At 34.9% G+C, this 19,715-nt stretch overlaps 1 protein-coding gene across 1 annotated transcript in view; it reads left to right on the top strand.

Moving 5' to 3' along the window:
• The window catches only part of LUZP2 (leucine zipper protein 2), a gene marked incomplete at both ends in the record, with an annotated part of 219,316 nt that overhangs the window by 79,797 nt on the left and 119,804 nt on the right, over positions 1–19,715 (top strand). Inside the window, 4 exons of the mRNA XM_084263109.1 lie at positions 4,870–4,987; positions 5,946–6,016; positions 8,762–8,843; positions 17,435–17,497. Coding sequence (XP_084119235.1) covers positions 4,870–4,987; positions 5,946–6,016; positions 8,762–8,843; positions 17,435–17,497 — 334 coding nt within the window. The remainder of the gene's footprint in view (positions 1–4,869; positions 4,988–5,945; positions 6,017–8,761; positions 8,844–17,434; positions 17,498–19,715) is intronic.

A 19,715-nucleotide genomic window follows, 5' to 3' on the forward strand; every position in this document is an offset into this window, starting at 1 on the left:
ATAATATCTTGAAAAGATTGTTTTTGAAACGTCTTGACAATCATACACATTTCGAGTGCACTTTGCAAGCAGTATTTATTCTTTATGATGCATGAAAAGGAATACAATCTACTTTTTTAACAGCTGCTGCTTTAAAAAAAAAAACAAGCCAAATTCATGAGGCTGTGATCTCATCATCTCACCTAATTTTATTAGAATTTACAGTAGGATGCCCTAAGTTATTAATTGCAATTACAGCAGTAAAGTTTTTAAAAAATGTGGCTTGAGGACTATAACAGATTTGCTGAAAAAAAATATCTAGGTTTGTCTTAAGCTGCAGACTCTCTTCCAATTTTCTCTTTTGTTTTAAGGGTTGGGTTTTTTCTCAGTCAGGGACATCTATGTACCATTAATATTTCAAGTCTTTATAAAACTTTTATTTAAAAGACAGACTTTATAAACCTTTTGGGAAAACAAAATCAATTTTACTTTGTCCTGATATAGTGCATATTATTCAGTGAGAAATAAACTCAGTCTTTATTTTGAAGATTTAAAGCTTTAACTTAAAATATTTAAGGAAGTAACAGTCAGAGGTGAGGCTGATGGTAAAAGTGAAAGAACTTGCAATTTGAGCACTACAGATGACCTTAACGGGCAGAGTATTGCTAAGTGGTTCTGCTTCATAATGAACATTTTAAAAGCGCATTTGTGTGCTAAAATGATAAATACTCATTTTAATCCCGGGTGGATATACTGCTAATAACACTTTGTTTTGAAGAATGGTGTAACTGATGTAACCTAATATTTGAAGAACAGATTTAATCTGTGTACAATTACTTAATGGAGTTTCCTAGGAATGGGTTTACGATCTGTTGGCTACATGTAATTATACCTCAAAATGAGTAGAGAAGCCTGATAGTTTTTGAGGATCAGAACGTTTGAGAAAGTCACTAGGATTTCATGGTGCTTGTGGCAGGGTGGTATGGAGGTGACACATCACAGTCATTGAGTTAATGTCTTCCAGAATTCTACTGTAGTACTGCACTGGCATTCAGAGTAAATTGTTTACTTTAGATTTTATTTTTCTGGGTACAAAATCACTTCTCCCTCATAACCCATGTAATCTATCACTGAGTTTAATATTTCACTATTTTCCTACCAAAATTCCCTCTTTTACTTTCTCCCACATGGTGAAGAATGATGTCATCCTTATTAAATAGCCGTGTTCATTCATGCACCTAGATAAAGATTAGGTGTTCTTTCAATTTAAGTATTCTCTGAATTCAGAAATATCATGCTAATTAAATCTTGTTGATATCTGATCCAGTGGCTTTGCATCTTGCAATTCTGTCTTAATTAGACAAATAATCTCCTTGTTAAATTCAGAGGACCTTGATTATATTAATCAGGACAAAATTCTCTATTTACGATTATGCCAATTGTGTTTTCAAATAGAAATATTATGTCATGTTGGAAATCTTTTTTGTTCATGTAACATTAGCTTCAGAAAAAACACTGCTTTTCCTATAACAGCACAGCAGCAGAATATGGACATGCTGATGGAAAAGTGAATTTACTTCTAGGATGGCCTGCCTATCCATACTTAAAAATTATGTTGTATGTGTGCATGAAATATACACATCAGATACACGGGAGACTAAAATTTTATTATTTGAAATTCAAGATGGGAAGAATAAAAAAAACCCCAAAACCAACTACTGACCATGGATCTTTCCTTCAACTCCTTCCTGAGAGTCCTGATAATATTATAGAAGCATAAAAGGGAAGTCCTATTCAGTTTTGTAGAAGAATTTAGGAATTCTTGAATAATCTAAGTAATTAATGATTAGACACCTGATTTACAATTCGACCTTTTTTGTCTTGAATTGCACTTTGTTGGTCCAAGTGGCACGAGTTCACAATGTAAAAATCGGAGTCATCAAAATACATGGGCTAATCTGAGGGTTTGTTGACTACCACATGGGTGGAGATCTGAATTTTCAGATCTTCAGATACTTGGACACAGTGCTTTGACACAGAGTCAAAGCTTGGTACCTAAAGTAATATTGTCCAGAACTTAAAACCTTTGAGGATCTATTAGTCCTAATAAATATGTCTGGCATCTTCAGTCATCTGTCCTTTTTTCACAATTATCTTCTAACAGTTATGAGAATGTAGTTTGTTTGGTTTGTGACTCACTGTGCTAAATTGTTGAGTCTTGGTCTCCTCCCTGCCTAGCTTGTTATGAAACATAATGAGAAGGAAAATGTAACTGTGTGCATCGTTTATATATATAATTTTAAATTTCAGAAAACCTTCTAGTTTATGCAGATTGATCTGTATCAGTATTTACAAGAAGATAGAGTGAAACCTGAGCCCAAGGAGCAGCCTCATGGGCTGTTAGGGACACATGGCCTTTCTTTATGTGTTCAGGCTAAATTGGAATTGGGGGTGGTGGTACTTCAAAAAGGGATCCTTAAAGATGGTGTTCCAGCTTCTAGGATTTTTTTTTTTTTTTTGAACAAAACTATCATGTTTCTGTGGCAAAAGAGACCATCAAGCCTAATGGACTTTTTGTGATGCATAAAGAGGAATGGAAGTGATGACCTTTTTGAAACTAAGGGATTACTTTATCAGAAGGAAATTCCTCCTTGACCTCTGCTCATCCCAAATTAAAATGGGAGCATTCGCTGAAGCTTGTCAGGCTGATTACATACAATGTTGTTACTGCTGAGGTGAGCCAGCTCTTTTACAGTGATATATATATCTCGCTTAAAATCATGTGTAGCTGGAGTGGTAACAGAAAAAACCCTGGAGGTGCTGCCATATGAATCTTAATGCAGGAAATTTTAATTACATTGCAGAATGCTAGTTAGAAGGTATTCTAGCACTAGCTAGATTTAATTCATATTAGTTCTTTCATTTAATTTGATAGAAAAATTTGAACCAAACCCTCCATGTAAATAATGCTAAAGCATAGAAGGTTCATAATCTTGGCATATAGATTTTCATGTAAACCCCTAATGTATTTGACTCCATGACCTCTCTTTGAGAAAATTTATTTTTGATAACATTAGTTATCCACATCTAGGATAACCATATTATTATGAGTGCTGTCTAGTTAGTACTAGATAAGCATAGCTGAGTCCTGGCATTATCTCAGAAGTAGTTCTTGTTCCCCCGCTAGTTCTGAAGTTTCTCCTTTCCTCTGGTGGAGGAACATGCTTGCAATGGACTGAAACCACAGATTCTTTGAAATAAAGTTCATCCACATACTGAAAGAAAAAGCAAAACTTACCAAGAGAATAAAATATTTTACTGACAGATGGGCTTTGTATCTGCCAGCTATGGAACATGTTAGAGAGATTGTAGCTTTCATTTTACCATCCTGTGAAAACAGTTTTCATTTGGGGGGAGAGGAGGGAAAAGAATCTCTGTCCTCTCTTCTCTTTCAATTTTCCTCTAAAACAGAACATATGAAATTTAATTAATTTAATTTCAATTAAATTATTAAAAAGTAAACAGTTGACCTAGCAATTCTGCTGGAGATCTTCACTGGAAGCATTGCGTGCTATGTTACAGACCAAAATATCTCAGTTCTTATTTTGCTGCAGCAAGCAGAAACTGGAGATGTTTTGTGTTACGTTAGAGATACAAACTCTGCACTTCTTTCTTCATTTGCAATATTCTGTCAAATTCAAATATAATTATTCCTGAAATTTCAATATAATGTTAAGATTCTTTGCCTTAAGTCTTACGTTGATGAAAGAGATATTTTATTCACTTTCATCTTTTTTAGGTATCCAAAGTATCATTTAATATGGAATACTTTTTTAAATAAATCGATCATATTTTTGAGCTGTCTATTGCTGAAAAAGATAGGACTGATATTAGATAGTATATTAAATTTGCATTTCTGAATTTCATTCCTAAAGTGTGAATTCAAAATCCATTAACGGAGCATTAAGATTCCTGTTTAACTTCAAGGTCTTGGATCTGATAACAAAATAGTACTGATGTGTTGCAGAGTTGAGGGTTCCCCCTACCCCCCTTACAGCAAGAGGTACAGGAAGGAGGGGAAAATAAAAATAAAAGTTGTAGAAGGAATGGATTTTTTAATTCAGTGATTGGTTTTCCTCAAAACAATAATTTAAAATGGCAAATATGTTTTTTTTTTAAATTAGTTGTAACATGTGCTTTTTCCTGAAATGAAGTATAAAATTTGGGCAGGTATTTCATTCAATCTAAAATAAGATACATTGGATTTTCTTCATTGTGGGTTTTCTTAACACTTTAAAATTTATAGTTACATCTCAAGGAAAAATTAATACTTTAAAAGGGTAGATTATTTCAATTTTCTATTGATTAATAATTAGGTTTAATTCCTGTTAGCATATTTGTCAGTTTATACTGTATGGAGGCTTAAGTGAGGAGAAAAAGTGGAATGGAATAAATTTTACAAAGTAAAAAATAGATGTAAGTCATCCTTCCCTTAAATTAATGGGTGTCACAAAACTTCACATTTTCAAAGTTTTGCTTGGTTTCTTTCATGGAATATCTTTTAAAAGAAGCAAAATCTTATACTATGTACCATCACTCATGTTAAATACATCCTTTCTATCTCCTGTTCATCACAAACAATACATCATTTGCAGTGTTTCAGTCTGATAATTTGCATGCTCAGATGTAACACGTTGTTTTGACATATAAAATGCCTATTTATCTACCTTAGGAGAAATCAAATTGTTAGGTAGCTGAACGGGGTACACACTCCAATTTGGAATCTATAAAGATACGTTGGAACTAATTCAATTTGAACAAACTAAGACTGTTTTCAAATGAACTGGGTAATGTTTTGAGAAGATTTTATGATTTTCTTTTCTGTGTTAGACAGGGCTATGAAGAACTGGAAAGACAGCTGAAAGAAGTCTTTAAGGAAAGGAGCAATATCCTTCGTCAACTGTCGAAGACGTCTAAAGAACTTGAGGGAATTAAAGTAAACCTCCAGGTTAGATTCCGTTTCTGTAGTGTTACCTCCATTGACTTTCGTACTTGCATTTGTCTATTACAAAAAATCTGGTTTTTTTTTTAAATATATGATTCATTATTACTTTGTGACTTTGTACTTAAGATAAACACAATGCTTTTGTGGAAAACATTCTACTCTTTCCACTTCCTCAAAAAAAAATTGTAAAAACATAGTAGAACAAAAAAAGAAAAAGCTGTTTTAGTGGGGTCACCACACATTTGTCCTGGCAGCTACTGTAAAAGGTTTTCCTTAGCTGTTGCAGGCTGCATGTGTGCTGATGAGTTAGATGTAGTCAGCCTGGTTTAGCTGCTTACTTTACCATCCTGACATAACCTCTTATGTGGGCTGAACAGATTTACCACAGAGTGTTGCTTCAGTTTAGCTGACAAATTCTGTTAGATGAGCCTGCAGCTAGAGCTGATAATCATCAGCCTTCAACTTGGGAGGTTTTGGGTATCATGGGTAGACTGGATGGCCAATAGTCAGATTAACTCTGGAATCAAATGTGCTGCTTCCAAGAACTTTGAGAATGGGATTTTTTATGTAGCGCAGTTGACTAGCAATACTTGTCAAAATTATACTCTGAGACATTTTAGACGACACTGCAGAAATCCAGATATAGGCAAAGACCTATAGTATTATCTTCTGCGTATACCACTTATCTTTGTCATACAACACTAATGCTTTTAGTCATTTATTTGTTTATAAATTTGCTCATTTTATTTGATCAGCTCTCATTTACTGTTTGAAAAACAGTTGTGTATAGTTAGCTGTGCTGAGTTACGGTACAAGAAAAGTGAGGCTATTTCTGTTTCTTGCAAGTAGTTATGTTTGTAATTCACTGGGAGCATTTTATGAAAGAGGACAAAATTAAAAATTTCACAGATGAATAATACTAAAGATTTCTTTGGTAATAGAGTTCTTTCTTCGCTATCAGTCTTTGAAAAATGATGAAGCATCAGCCAAAAGTGATGTGCAGAAACTTCTGGAACTGGGCCAAAACCAAAGGTAAGATCCCACCACCACCATCTCCCCTTTTTTCCCCCCGCATTTCCAGACTGAGAACTGTCAGACTAGGAACTCCCGTCTCTCCTTTTACTTTAATCTGTAAGCACTACTGTATTGCAGAGCCTGCTAATTATAAGAATAAAATCAGGGCAGGGAATTTTGGGAAGTCTTTGAAACAAATAATGTAGTAGCTGATATTGGACATATGTTGGAAACAGATATTAAAATGCTTTAGTGAGATATCTGCTAAAGAAAGGGATCTTAAACTTCTCAGGAAAGTTTAGTCATGAACTTTTCTCTTAAAAGGAATAGAATCACAAGTTTTAGGAAATTATTAGTGGATGGTAATGACCAGTTAATTTATTAAACTATCTTAATTTCATGTTTTATTCAGGCCTATGCATGTAGACACTCAAAATCACTAGCTATTGTGCCGATGTAGGAATACTTGCACTGGGCATCTGTGAGAAGGCAGGTAGGAGGAGAGAAGTATTTGCTTCAAATTTTTCATTAAGCACATAAGAAATACTGAGCTTCCATGTGTGGGAATGCAAGTTCTAAGCCTAGTCAAATCCCCTTGTATTTTGTGTCATCAGATTCTTTGTGTTCTACTTCTTTTAATTCTTGGTATTCAGATCAGCAAATAACAATTCCAATACAGTTTTAATAAGAAAATGTTACTAATACAAGGATCACTTTTGCATGAACAGTATTATACAATAAATGTGTCTTATTCCTTAAAAAAACTATTTTAAAACTTAACAAAGTTCATACTATGTTGATTCTTAGAACTGCAATACTTAAATCCCATGTCCATCTTATTGCAGATATATTTAACAGAAGTACATATGAAATTGTATTGCTATAGAGAAAGCCTGTGATAAAATGACCTTCAGTTCTTCAATACACAACAAATAAGATCCATAATACAATACCCATAGAAGTTTTCATTTTTAATTTGGTATGGATGACCTGTCTTTCAGGTATTCCAGACAAATCTATTAAATGATGAAAGCAAGACTTAAACTAATGTCCTATTTAAACACGTACTTGTTTTATGGCTTGTTGACGACCAAAGGCATATGTCTCAGCATTATAGCTGTCCTTCATCCATGTTTGGGTTTTTGTAGTGGTTTGATTGCTATGCAGCTTTTATGAAATAGGGAGAATAATTGATGAAAAGTATTAACAAACTATTTAGTAAATAGATCTTAGTTGCAGATGGGAAAAATTGAGTCTGCTAAGGGAAAATTAGTACATACTAGAAATATTTTCCCTAATCTCCTAAATCACACCTTAGAGCTACTCAAGGTCTGCTCAGAAGCACATGTTCACTTTTGCTTCTAAGGGATTCAGCTGTTGAGTATACTGAACAACATCAGTTCCCAGAGATAGACCCTGGATCTGGGCAATATGTTGCTGAGCAGCCCTTTCCTACCTTCAGAAAATAAAAGGCTTTTATAATATACTCCAAGAAAATGTCTTGGAGATACTGTGGATACTGGACAGCTGTTAACACATTTACTGAATTTTACTTCCAGAGAGGTGTAGAAGTTCGGTCTAAGAAGGTGACGTTAAAAATGTGCCAGGGAATCTCCCTCATAGGATTTCATTAAGGAAGGGTTACAGTTTATTTGCCAAGAGCCTCAGGCTGTACTTCCTTCTGGAGTAAGTGAAATACTGTGAATGTACTGTTATGTTTTGGGTTTTTTTTTAAATCCATTTTTTTGTGAATTCTTGAAGTTGCAAGGGAAATTCAGTCACTTACTGTGACGCCTCAAATTTTATTCTTTTTGTGCATCATCAGAACTTTGAAATGATTGCATCTGTCTATACTGCAAGGGAGTTGGATTGTGCTGATGGCACATTCATTTTGTGCTGCTCGATTACTATTTCGATTAAATTTTTTCTGTACTAGTGTTTCCAAAATTCCTAAAAGTAGCAGAATTCTTGACTTGGAGATGATCCAGCAGCTCAGAACTTCTGTTCATGTACAAACTAGATGGTTTCCAGTTTAGTTTTCACTGGGCCAAATTGTTATACGTGTGGTTTTGTGAAGGTTTATCCATTGAACCAATAGCCCTGGAAAAGCTCTGCAGTTGAAACATGTCACTCTTCTACTTTGCCACAGCTCCAAAATGTATCATAGGCTATGGGTAGAAGGACATGGTCAGCAGAGGTTCAGTTCAGAGAAAGTCATACTGCATTAGCAATGGAAAGATTTTTTTCATTCAAATAAAACACAGCCCAAGAAATTATCCTCTTGCTTTTTTTTTCTTTCTCTTATATGTTAGAATCTTCTACTGAATTCTGTGTTCTTGTCTCTAGAAAGAGCCAGGTGAAGCTTGAATTTGATCAGAGCATTATTTCTTTGGCTATTTATTTTAAAGTTATTATAATCTAGTTCTTACTGATAATAGTGTGGTTCCATTTTGGCGGGTTTTCAGTAGCCCACTTTCCTTGGTTTTTTGATGCCAATGTTTTTTACTAGAAATTATACACTGGCAGATGTTTTGCACAGCAGGCTACTCAGTATATGTAAAAGGCGGCCAATTTCCATCATTGATAATTTTTGCATTGTGTTGGCACTATAGTTCATGAAGTTGTCATGATTTTATTAGCAAGACATGCAGACACATCTGTCTGTTACTCTGAATAATTAAAGGTGCCTTTTCTTGAGTCTGAAGAATTATTTCTAATGGACATTTGTGATGAAGTTTCTGTTCTGTGTTTTCAATAAACTAGGGAAGAAATGAAATCTCTCCAGGAGGCCTTTCAGAAGCAGCTTAATGAGGCAGTGGAGAAAGCAGAAAAGCAGCAGGCTACTGTGAGTGATTCTCTGTCCCTCTTTTATTATTTTTGTTTGTTTCTTCTGTCTTTTTTTTTTAATCCATCTGTTTTGAGACTTTTTCTTTATCTCAAATAACTTTGCATGTATAAATGTGTTAGTACTCTACAAGCTTCAAAAGAAAGGAGATGAAAAAAGTTGGTACATTCAGAAGTGCTAATATCCTGGTCTTCACTAATTTCTGTGGGATTTAGGTGCATGTGTACACTTTAAGAGATTTGGACTTGGAGACTTGGACTTAAGGCCTTTCCCTCATCAGGGCAAGGGCTTTATGGATACTCATATCACATCTATACCAATGTGCACTCTCATACATCCGTTGACTTCTTTGGAATCACTACTGGTTTTCAGTGACAAAATAGATCATGATATGTCTGATTTTGACCGTAGTAGGTATAATTATCACTCTAGGAAGGTATTAAGTGCCATTATGACTTCATGCTTTAATGAAATCTGGCTTTTGGATAAATCATACAATTGGTTTGATTTTTATGTATCACTGCAGTGCTGTGGAGCATAAATATTCACATTTTGCTATTGCAAGAGAAAAAAAAGTAGAATCATGTTTTTTGTTTAATTCTAAGATACAAGAAGGACATTTTTTCCTGTATTGGTTAGTAGTGTTCCTGTAACACAAACATCCCTGAGCTTAAGTAGACTAGATAATGTCCAGAGGTCTCTGCATACCTCAGGTATGCTGTGAGTCTAACTCTGGACATGAAAACATGCTGCTATAAGGCTTTATAGATTTAGTTTCATATTGGATGATTACTGGTTTACTTAGTAAGTTATTACTGTTTTCCAGACTCACAAAACAAGGGTTCCTCCAAGACAGAGGTTTAAAATTAGTTAGTAAATTTAGCAAATATTTACAAACACCTTTTTTTATTAATGTGATTTGTACGTGGCTTTATACCCTCGGTGAACAAGATGTGAAAATGGATGTTCTACATGCTACCTTCTGATTACAAGCAGTGTAGATTTTGAACTAAAGTATGTTCTTTGCAGGTTTCTTTCAATTAACATGACTTTTGAAAACACTTTTCCCCCTTTTCTCAGAAGTCTGAAGGGTAGAAATACTGTTTTACCTTTTCTTGATACCCTGATAACATACACTGAGTGGATTTTTGGTACTTGTAATTTTGCATAGAGAACAAAAATCTTCTTTTATTCTTGAGCGGAGAAAAGAAGTAAACTGAATGGTGTATTGAACTTGAAATAACTTTATCTCTCTCAATAGTCATGGCAGCATATATCTAGAAAAAAAGGAATCTGTATTTATAGAATCATAAAATGTACTTAGAGAATCATAGATACTAACCCTGCCTAGTCCACCTCTAGATCATGTCCTTAAGCGCTTCATCTACATGCATTTTAAATATCTCCAGGGATGGTGACTCCACTACCTCCTTGGGCAGCCTATTCCAATGCTTGACAACTTGTTTTAAGATGGCTTTATACTGAGGCAAGATACATAGTTCTGAAATAAGAATGTGAGAAATGATTTGTCTCTGGTAAGTACTCAGAATATACAGGTAAAAAGTTGTGGTTTCTCAGGTGCAGGACACATTCCCACCAGCTTTATCAGCCCAATAAATTCTAGTTCTACATATTGAAGGTGGAAAACATACTTCATGATTTAATCTCTGTATTAGATTTTGATATCCAACACTAATGCATCTCTGGGTTAAATAAATCTCTGGTGGAGTGAACAGATGACTTACTCTTGTTCTTTGTGATACAGTGCTTTTCTAACTTGTGTATCCACGCTTGTGTAAATGAAATCCACACCCTAGCACTGGGGAAGATCACAAGTTAGAGTATAGGATGTTCTGCACCAACATGCAGAAGAACTTTTACACAGTGAGGGTGACAGAGCACTGGGACAGGCTGCCCAGGGTGGTGTGGAGTGCAATATGAGCTAGGGACCCTGCTTTGACAGGGGCTTGGACCTGATGATCTCTCGAGGTCCCTTCCAACTCCTATGTTTCTATGATTTGTTCTACACAAGTGAAACAAAACCTACTGTAAACTTCAAGCAAAAACATTGCCTCATGCAGAAACCAGGAAAAAAACATTTGAGTTCATAAAAGAACGTGGCTTGGAGTGTTGTCAGTTGGTTAGAGAAACTAAATTCTTGAGTTGTATTCTAAAACTTGCCAATAATAGAATATTAAATTTGCCACTGATTTTAAGGAAAGCGGAACTGTGTCCTTGGTTTGTGACATCTATTACTTTATGCCTCAGGGTACAATGTACATAATGAAGCTCACCAATACAGTGAGACTGAATGAATATTCAAAAAGTACTTCAGGAACCTCAGATGAAAGCTGCAATAGAAATGGAAATAAATACTGTAACTGTCACACAGGGTTACTTTATACCAGGTTTATTCACGTTTCTTGTTTTTTCTGAAAGTAATATGAATGCTATGAGAGAAGGTGTAGGTACATTGAAACAAGCTTAGCTAGAGGATGGGAGGTTGAATTTAGTTGTCACTTAATGAATTGAGTCTTGTTTCTAATCCAGTTTAAGCACATTTTATTCTACAGGATTTGGTGACATAAATCTTGATTTTCATCAGAGTAAATAAGAAAAACATTACATTTCTCAAAGCCACATGAATAAAACACTGGAGGGGTGTTGGAAATACATATTTCTTTTCTGCACTTGCTGGGGAGGCATAGTAGAGTGCTTACTGTATATTAATTGACTGTGTATATTTGACATGGAATACCTGCCCGAAAGTGATCTTTATCAGGGAAATGCAATAATGTAAGTAAGAATTTACAAGAATTAAGTTAAATTACATGAAAAATAACTCTGACCAAACCAAAAGAACAAAGGAGTTGCCACAACAATAAATTACACTTTGTATCCAAGTCCTCTGCAATATATGGCAAGACTTTTCACTATCAGTTGCATAAAAGATTAATCAGAAACAATGTTATCAGTTATTATGCATGCTTATCTATTTTTTTTTGGGGGGTGGTGCTTTAAGACTGGGCAAGACAAGAATGCTGGGCAACTAAGCTGTTGTAATTCTGAGGATCTGCTGAAGTGTTGGTGAGTACAGTCTCTCAAAGAACAGCTGGCAGAGCTGCTGCTCGATAGTAAAAGTTTTCTTGAGGGTATAAGCAGCAACTAAGGCTTGAGGAAACAAAACTGAGATGTAAAGGCTTTCCTGTCCTTTGAAGTACTAATCACACTGAGGACTGATAGGAAGAATGAGCACTCCCTTTATGGGCTTTTGTCTTCTGCATCTGTAGCACTAACATGCAGAAGAGCAGTAGTCTCACCTGGGATAGGTTTTTTCTAGAAAATATATGGCAGACCTCAGATAAATCTATTCCTCTTGATTTGGTTGTTCTATCCAGGGTAGTAAAATGTGCAGAGGAACACGAGTTATGATAAGAATGGTTTAGATCTTAGAATAGTCAGTCCTATGTTGTGAAGTTCAAGGTCAGATATAGTGTTATAGGGTTATGAGGGAGCTTCTCTGTAGACAGTCTTACACTGGAACTAGGGATTATTTATTTATCAAAAAGCATTTCATAAATAGAGAAAACTTGTTAGTCAGAATTGTCATAGTGGGTTTAATTATAAAACCTGTATATAAAATGTATAAGATCATTCCAGGTAACCTGTTGTCCTCTCTACAAATTGACGAAGGTTGCCAGAGCCTTTTGGTCTGCGTTTAATATCAAATACTAAGCAATTTATAATAGGCTACTATGCAGTGAAAGCATATATTAATATTGTCAAGCTATATTTCTATAAAATGAATTGGAACCATTTCTTCCAGAAACAGGATTAGAGACCATGGTCTAATTTTCATGACTGCTAGAAAAAAGTCAGAGGGTAAATGACGTTTGTGTAACTTGAAATTGTTTTTTCCTCTGTATCTGAATAAACAGGATAAGTAATGATTCTGTATCTTTGCAGTAGGTTAACCGGCTCTCGGGTATTTTTGGAGAAGGACTCTTCACTTAACTGTGCTTCATGCTAGCTGCTTTTATCTTAAGAAATGGTTATTTTTTTTAGGAAGTGACCTCAAAGCTTGCAGAGATTTGTTCCCAATAAAGTGTATAAAAAGAGCTGGATAGGACTGGATGAGGGAGAAAATAAAAAATGAAATAGGGAAGTACAAACTTAAAAAGTATTTGTTTGGCTAAGCAGAATAAGCTTAGTTTGCCTCTTTATATTTTTTCCCTCTTAGTCATTCTAACAGTTTTTAAAAAGACATGGTGATGAAACTGTTTGATGATAAATTACAGTACTGTATGTCAAAATAAAGGCAGAAATGTGTCTGTGTAAATTCCTTTTTCCTCATTGCTTAGTGTTTGCAATTAAAAAAAATGATTTAAGTAACACATATGTGACTTGTAAAGACAAGCAATAAACAATATGGTTATTTTGAAATCAGTAGGGTTGTTCTTAGCCATAGAAAAGCTAACAGAATATGGGGAATTTTATTTAGAGATATCCCCCAGCAAACAAGAATCTTGAGAACCATCACAAACTCACACCTGCAGTATTTTTACTAAAAAGATTAGATGTTGGTGTCACTTGAAAATTATTTATCAGTAGCAGCCCTTATGAAAAGTCCTGCCTAAAGTCTTATGTCTTTTTGACAGAAATTTGTTTCATTAAAATAGAACGTACAACTTAAAAGTTACATTTATCATAATAAAACCTAGTAGATAAAAAAATATTTATTTGCTTTTAGAAGTATTTAACACTTTGTAGAACACTTTTACCCAAAGGAAATGCTATTTCCTTTATTTTAAATAGTAGCCTAAACAGTTCTCTGAGGTGTTTGCAGTCAAGTCCTACACTGTAACTTTAAAATTAGCCCAGGAATATTACTATGGAGTATGTTAGGTTTTCCAGATATTGCCAAAACAGTTAGGTGTGAATGTATGTATTCTAATCCCATCTTAGTTGCTCATGTCTTAGTCCTGAGCAACATACAAGAAGTCTGGAAGTAAGCATATAAGCGTACAGCTGAGCTTTGATGTTGTGTGCCAATGATGCTATATTGGTATTCTTCCATCCTTTGTCTGTAGTGAATAACTAACTATTGTCTGACTCTTAGAATTAGATCACTGCCATCTGCTAAAGCATTCTGTATTTCAATGGGTGAAAATTTAATTTGAGCTTTTCAAGGTCACAAACTACTATGAGTAAAGGCCACTGGATGGAAGCTGTTGCCTTTAATAAACGTAACGAGCTCTGAAACACACAAAGCTCTGAGTACCTTGAATGTCTGTCTCCAGGAGACAGAAGCAGTGTCCTTGCTTAATATTGCGAAGTTCAGCCCTTAGAAGACCAATATATTTCATTATGTATTTTTCATAATTACAGCTAGATAGTAATTAAAGGCAGCCACCATTTGGAGAGATGTGAATGTCAAACAAGAACAAAGAGAAGGGTGGAAAGGAGGAAAATAAGTAGAAACTTTCTTAGTTGAAATTTTTCAGATTTTTCTGTCTTTTAATTTAGATCCAAGTATAAATGGTTATAATGCTATCAGGATTTGGTGACTGAAGTAGAAATTTTACATCTTTTCTGGAAAATGGTATTATACCTTGTCCTTGGTTCTGACTAAAAGCATCATGCAAATGATCTGATACAGGCTGATGTGCCTTAAAAGATGAAATTATAGATGTAATGGCACTTAAAAAAATAAGGTTATCTCTTTACTAGCTCCAGTCACCAAGCCATATAAATCCCTCATATGTATCTCTCTATAGCTATATTTTATGACTGTCTCTTCAGCTGTTAGAGATTTAGTGGAAGAGCTTTAAAAATCTGTTATAACATGAAAGCAAAAATGAAATACTTTCTAAATAATGCTGGTATTATTGATTTTTTTTTAAACCATGGAATCATAGAATCCTGTGGTTTGGAAAAGACCTTTAAGATCATCAAGTCTAACCCTTCACCTAACCACGTCCCTAAGCGCCACATCTATGCGTCTTTTGAATACTGTCCTTCAATAATGCTTTTGTCTTTTCTGCCATGTGGATATCCATCCATTACCTCTGCTGAGATGGCAGCCAAAGGATCTCCCTAGCGCACTGTCCCTCAAACATTAATGTGCTGTCCCCAGGTTTATCTGCCGCAATTGAGAGTTGGGATGCAGCTTGATGCAAGCAAAATGTCGATTTATTGTATCAAATCACAAGTTCATATACTCTACAAAGCCTGTACGTGCCTTAGTTTCATTGGTGCTTAAAAGCCATTCTACATTAATAATTTGCTGATTAGTTAAAAACACTTACAAATGCACTTACGAACATTTACGAATGCATTTACCAGCATTATCAATAAAAACAGTTTAAGTCTGTGCGCAACCTTTTGCACACATCTTGTTTTCATTCCTTACAGCTTGCTTTGTTCTTTCTTTGAAGGCTGACTAGTTACTCCTTTTCTGTCTGGCGCTCGCATAGCTCATTCCCAGTACTTTTTCACTTCTTATCAGTAAGTTTTCACTGATGCTTAACCCTCCCAGGGTTTGTGACCAACAAGTGCCTAATGTCTCCTTCTAGACACAGCTGCACAGTGTTTGAAGTCCTCTCAGAGTCCTGTGACCCGTTCCCTACACTTATCCCTTTCTCCCTTCAAATCTAGTTTAAAATTCTTTTAATGAGCCCTGCTGAGTCCTCTGCAAAGATCCTTTTCCCCCTTTGAGACACATATACCCGTTGTCAGGGGGCCCGTGATCAAAACCCCCAAAATTCTGCCAGTGACAGTCAAGGATTTTAAAATTTAAAAATTATTCAAATAAGATAATCCTGTAAATTTGCTCTATTTAAGACAGATGCATGTGTATCTCAATAGAAATTAAGAAAAAAATTACTGTTTCAACTAACGTACATTGGTGGTTAAGTCAATGGTACTGTGGTATCTTGAATGTGTCTCTACTAGAAGATCCAAGCTGATAATTACAGGCTATGTATAGAAAGCACACAGACAATAATTTTGGTATCATAGCTTTTTAATTATTTAATGTTTTCAGATTTTTGAGATGAAGAGCTTTGAAGGAATATTAAGATTCCCTTGAGAATTAGAACTAAGAATGGGAACACTTGAATGGGGGTCAACTCATTATTTTTGTCAGTATTCAATATCAGCTGGCAAATCTTTTGAACAGCTGAAGACTCTAGACCAATTATGTGAATAGTTATTTTATTTTTTCCCCAGTTTTTTCTCATATTTTGATTGTGACCTTTATGGTTGTGCAAAATCTCCATATTTGTTTTACAATATGCATAGATTAAATTTCACTACTTGCGAACGCAATTGCTTGGCAAGTGCTGAATTATATTAATCTTCTGGTAAAGCATCACCCTCAGTAGTAGCTGCATGTGGAGTTAGTATTTCCACAACCAAACCACTTTGACAAAATTTTGGAAGGACTTGTAGAAGAAGTACCATTTATGCATGTCAGTTGGCACTAGTCTCATGGACCCCCTAATTTTTTCTCTTAAATTATGATGGTGTTCTCCGACTTCTCTTTTGATACAGATGAGTGCAATGGCAAGTCTGGTGGTCATTTTCAAATTACTGACACCTGTCTACTTGAGTGTGGACATGATTCTCAGAATAGCTGTCATGCATATTCTCTGTCATTTTTTATCTGCATGTCATCTAAACCATTAATCTGTAGGTCAATGTCTCTATAATCTGAATCTTTTCTCTCACAGAGGTTTTGTTTTTCTTAGCAAGCCAGCTGCAGCATCATAAACATAGATTGCGTTTTGTATTAACAGGGGAGAGAATGCAACACGAGGCATTGGGTATATAGGGATAAGAATTTTGGTAATTTTGAAGGAAGAGCATCTTTCTTCAAACTTCATTTAATCCCAGTTGTTATAATTACATTCTCTTTTCTCCCATTATGTTCCATAAGCCAGGAAGAAAACTCAGTTCTGAAAGCAACCTAGTCTGATTTGTAGAAACAATTTTTTAAGCTGTGTTTGATTAAATTCCATCTTAAAACTAAGATTAGATTTCCTCCTCTCCAAGGCAGGTCATTGAATTAAGTAGGAACTAAAGACCAGATTTGAATGCTTTCACGTATAATATGCTTTATTTCATAGGTGACTCTGATTAGAATCGTCTCATTAGAACTAGTACTGTAACATTCAAATCAAATAGTTGTGCTAGAAATCTACTGATAGATGATGTATTCTTAGAGGTTACTGTTGTAAAAATCCTTGCTTGTCTGAAGATTACAGGGGACTTCGTTACAAAAAATAAACACTCTATCTCCTGGTGCAAAAGTAAAGTTTATGTGAAGCAATTTTCTTCTTTTAATTGTAAGTTTTCTTGTAAATATCATCCTAAATGTTTGTAGATTTAAGAAATACCTAACTGTAACCTGTAAAAATTTAGTATATAAACAGGTTTTTTTAAAGATAACTTTTTGTAAGAAGTAGACACAAGGTGGGGGGTTTGGTTTTTTGTTTTTTTTTTTCCTGAAGCTGTGAGTAGTGTAAAAAATAAGTAGTTTTCTCAGTACATTTCAACAACTCACACTCAATATCTCTTTATACTTGTAGATAAACTTTTTGAAGACTGAAATGGAAAGGAAGAGCAAAATGATCCGTGACCTCCAAAATGAGGTAAGAGGAACATGGTCCTTTCCATTCAAACTTTACTTTGAAATAGATTGTGGTTTGGCTTCATATTTAAAATGCTTGTTGTTGCAGTAGGAAGATACAGCTCCAGTGACACTCTAAACACAAAAGCAAACGAAAATGCCCATGTGCATTTAGAAATAGTAATTTAATGAATGCATTTATTGATTGCTCGCTACTGGTGCAAAGATCCATTGTACACCTCTGTAACTTTTCCCGTACTTATCAGCTGTGCTTTTTCAGAAAGCAATACTTAATTCAGTTCTATAAATTATTGACACAGAAACTTCATCTGCACTGTTATTACCTGATTTAAAAATAAGCAGCAAGGGGAGGAGAATGGTAATACAATCTCAGAATTGAGATTCTTAGGAAAATTTTTAAAAAAACCACATTCCTAAAATGTTTTCTTAAGCTTTGTATGGCATGAACCCTAATTCTAAATTGATCCCAAGGTCCCAAAGAAAAGATAAAATTTTTGTTTTACTTAGTTTTTGTTAATATTAAACTGAATTTATCTTGAAATTTGATCTTGAAATAGAAACCTAAAACATTTGAGCATCATATTTTTTATTCCTTATCTTTTTCTCCCCAAACAGTTGTCTGAATCAAGATATTGTTTGCTTTTCTATTGCTTCATTTTACAAGGACCTTTGCATCTGAAAATGTTTTATTCAGATGATGTTGTCTTTTTACCAGTCATTCTCCTTGCCTTCATCTGTTCTATTGGATCCTTATGTTTTGCTCTTCTAAACTGTTCTGAGCTTGATGTGTATGAGAACTTCATCTCCTTAAAGCACTTATTGAAAACTGATCTCTGATGTCTTTGGTCTAGGAGAGTGTATATAGAGAGTTTATTTGAAAAAAGCACACATTACTTTTTAACTCACAGAGGAAACGTCTGTTTCAGTTGCTTGTCTTATTTAAGCCACCTTCACAGTTGGCTTCATCTACAGTCACAAATGCCTTGTTTTCTTTTCCCATCTGGGATCATTGGATGCTTTGCAATTGAGCCTGTTAATTCTAATAAATCATTATCAGTCCAATCCTCTTGACCAGCTGTAAAATAAATCCCATCTCTTATTGCACAGAAATACAGAATACCTCATTTTCAAATTCAGACCTCCTGATTCCTAATGATTTTCTTAGTAGACTTCTCTAATATTTAGTGTATTTATAGCACTTTTTAGAAAATCTGCTTTGAGAAGAATCTGGCACTGAAAAATTTGTTTCTCAATTTAAAGGTGGAGTGATTCAGCAACTCCTTATTTTCTGACACCCTCCTGTCTGAAGTTGCAAGGGCTGACTGGGTAAAGTGGATATACTAATGTTGCAGGTGTTCTAGGTGTTTCACAGGGCTTTTCAGAGAAACATCTGAGTCACATACCTACAATTTAATGTTTCCAATTGTGTGGCAGTCTGCAGAGTGAATGAACACTTCCATCACTACTAAAATGAATGGACAATTACAGATGCTCCATGTTCCGTCAATTCAAAGCATAGATGCCCACAGATATGCCTTTTCACACACATTTTACATCCAAGATTCTCTCTTAGAAGAAGAAAAAAAAAAAGATAGGTGTAATTCTGGGATACATCACTAAGCAATTGAGGCCAGTGGCAAACCACAGGAGTAACCATGATCTGATGGATTGCACTCTGGGTGTGCCACAGTAGTGTGACTCCTTCCATCTTTTGAATTACAAGAACGAAAGAAATACTCAGTGGTCCATCAGTCTCAGTGTCTTGTCTGTGAAAGCGGCAATAGAAGACACAGTTAAGTCAGAGCGATAAGCCTGCTGCACTTGCAACAATGATTGTGATCTGCAATCACTAGGTTTGGGATGTTAGCACGTAGATCCCTGCCTATTTTCTCTAGTGTACGTTTATGAACCTGCTGTCCATTAAGATATCAAAACAATTTTTTTTGGATAGCAGATACCTCCACAACTTACACTGTCAAGTTTTTACTTCCATCTTTATGTTTAATTTGAAATTGTTATGTCCTTTGCTGTTGTTCCTTGAGCAAGTTTTTTATATCCTGAGTGGTTTCTAGTGTAGCCATCTTACCTCTTTAGAGACATTCAAAGTTTTTGGGGCCTCTGGTACAGCATTCTGTGTGATTCTGTGTGATTTTGTAACAGCTTCAAGGCAGTTTGTATGTTTTTAAATTTTATTATTTGTTTTATTTCTTACATTAATA

The sequence above is a fragment of the Gallinula chloropus genome, assembly GCF_964237585.1.
Source record: "Gallinula chloropus genome assembly, chromosome: 4".
In the NCBI taxonomy this organism is placed as follows: Eukaryota; Metazoa; Chordata; class Aves; order Gruiformes; family Rallidae; genus Gallinula; species Gallinula chloropus.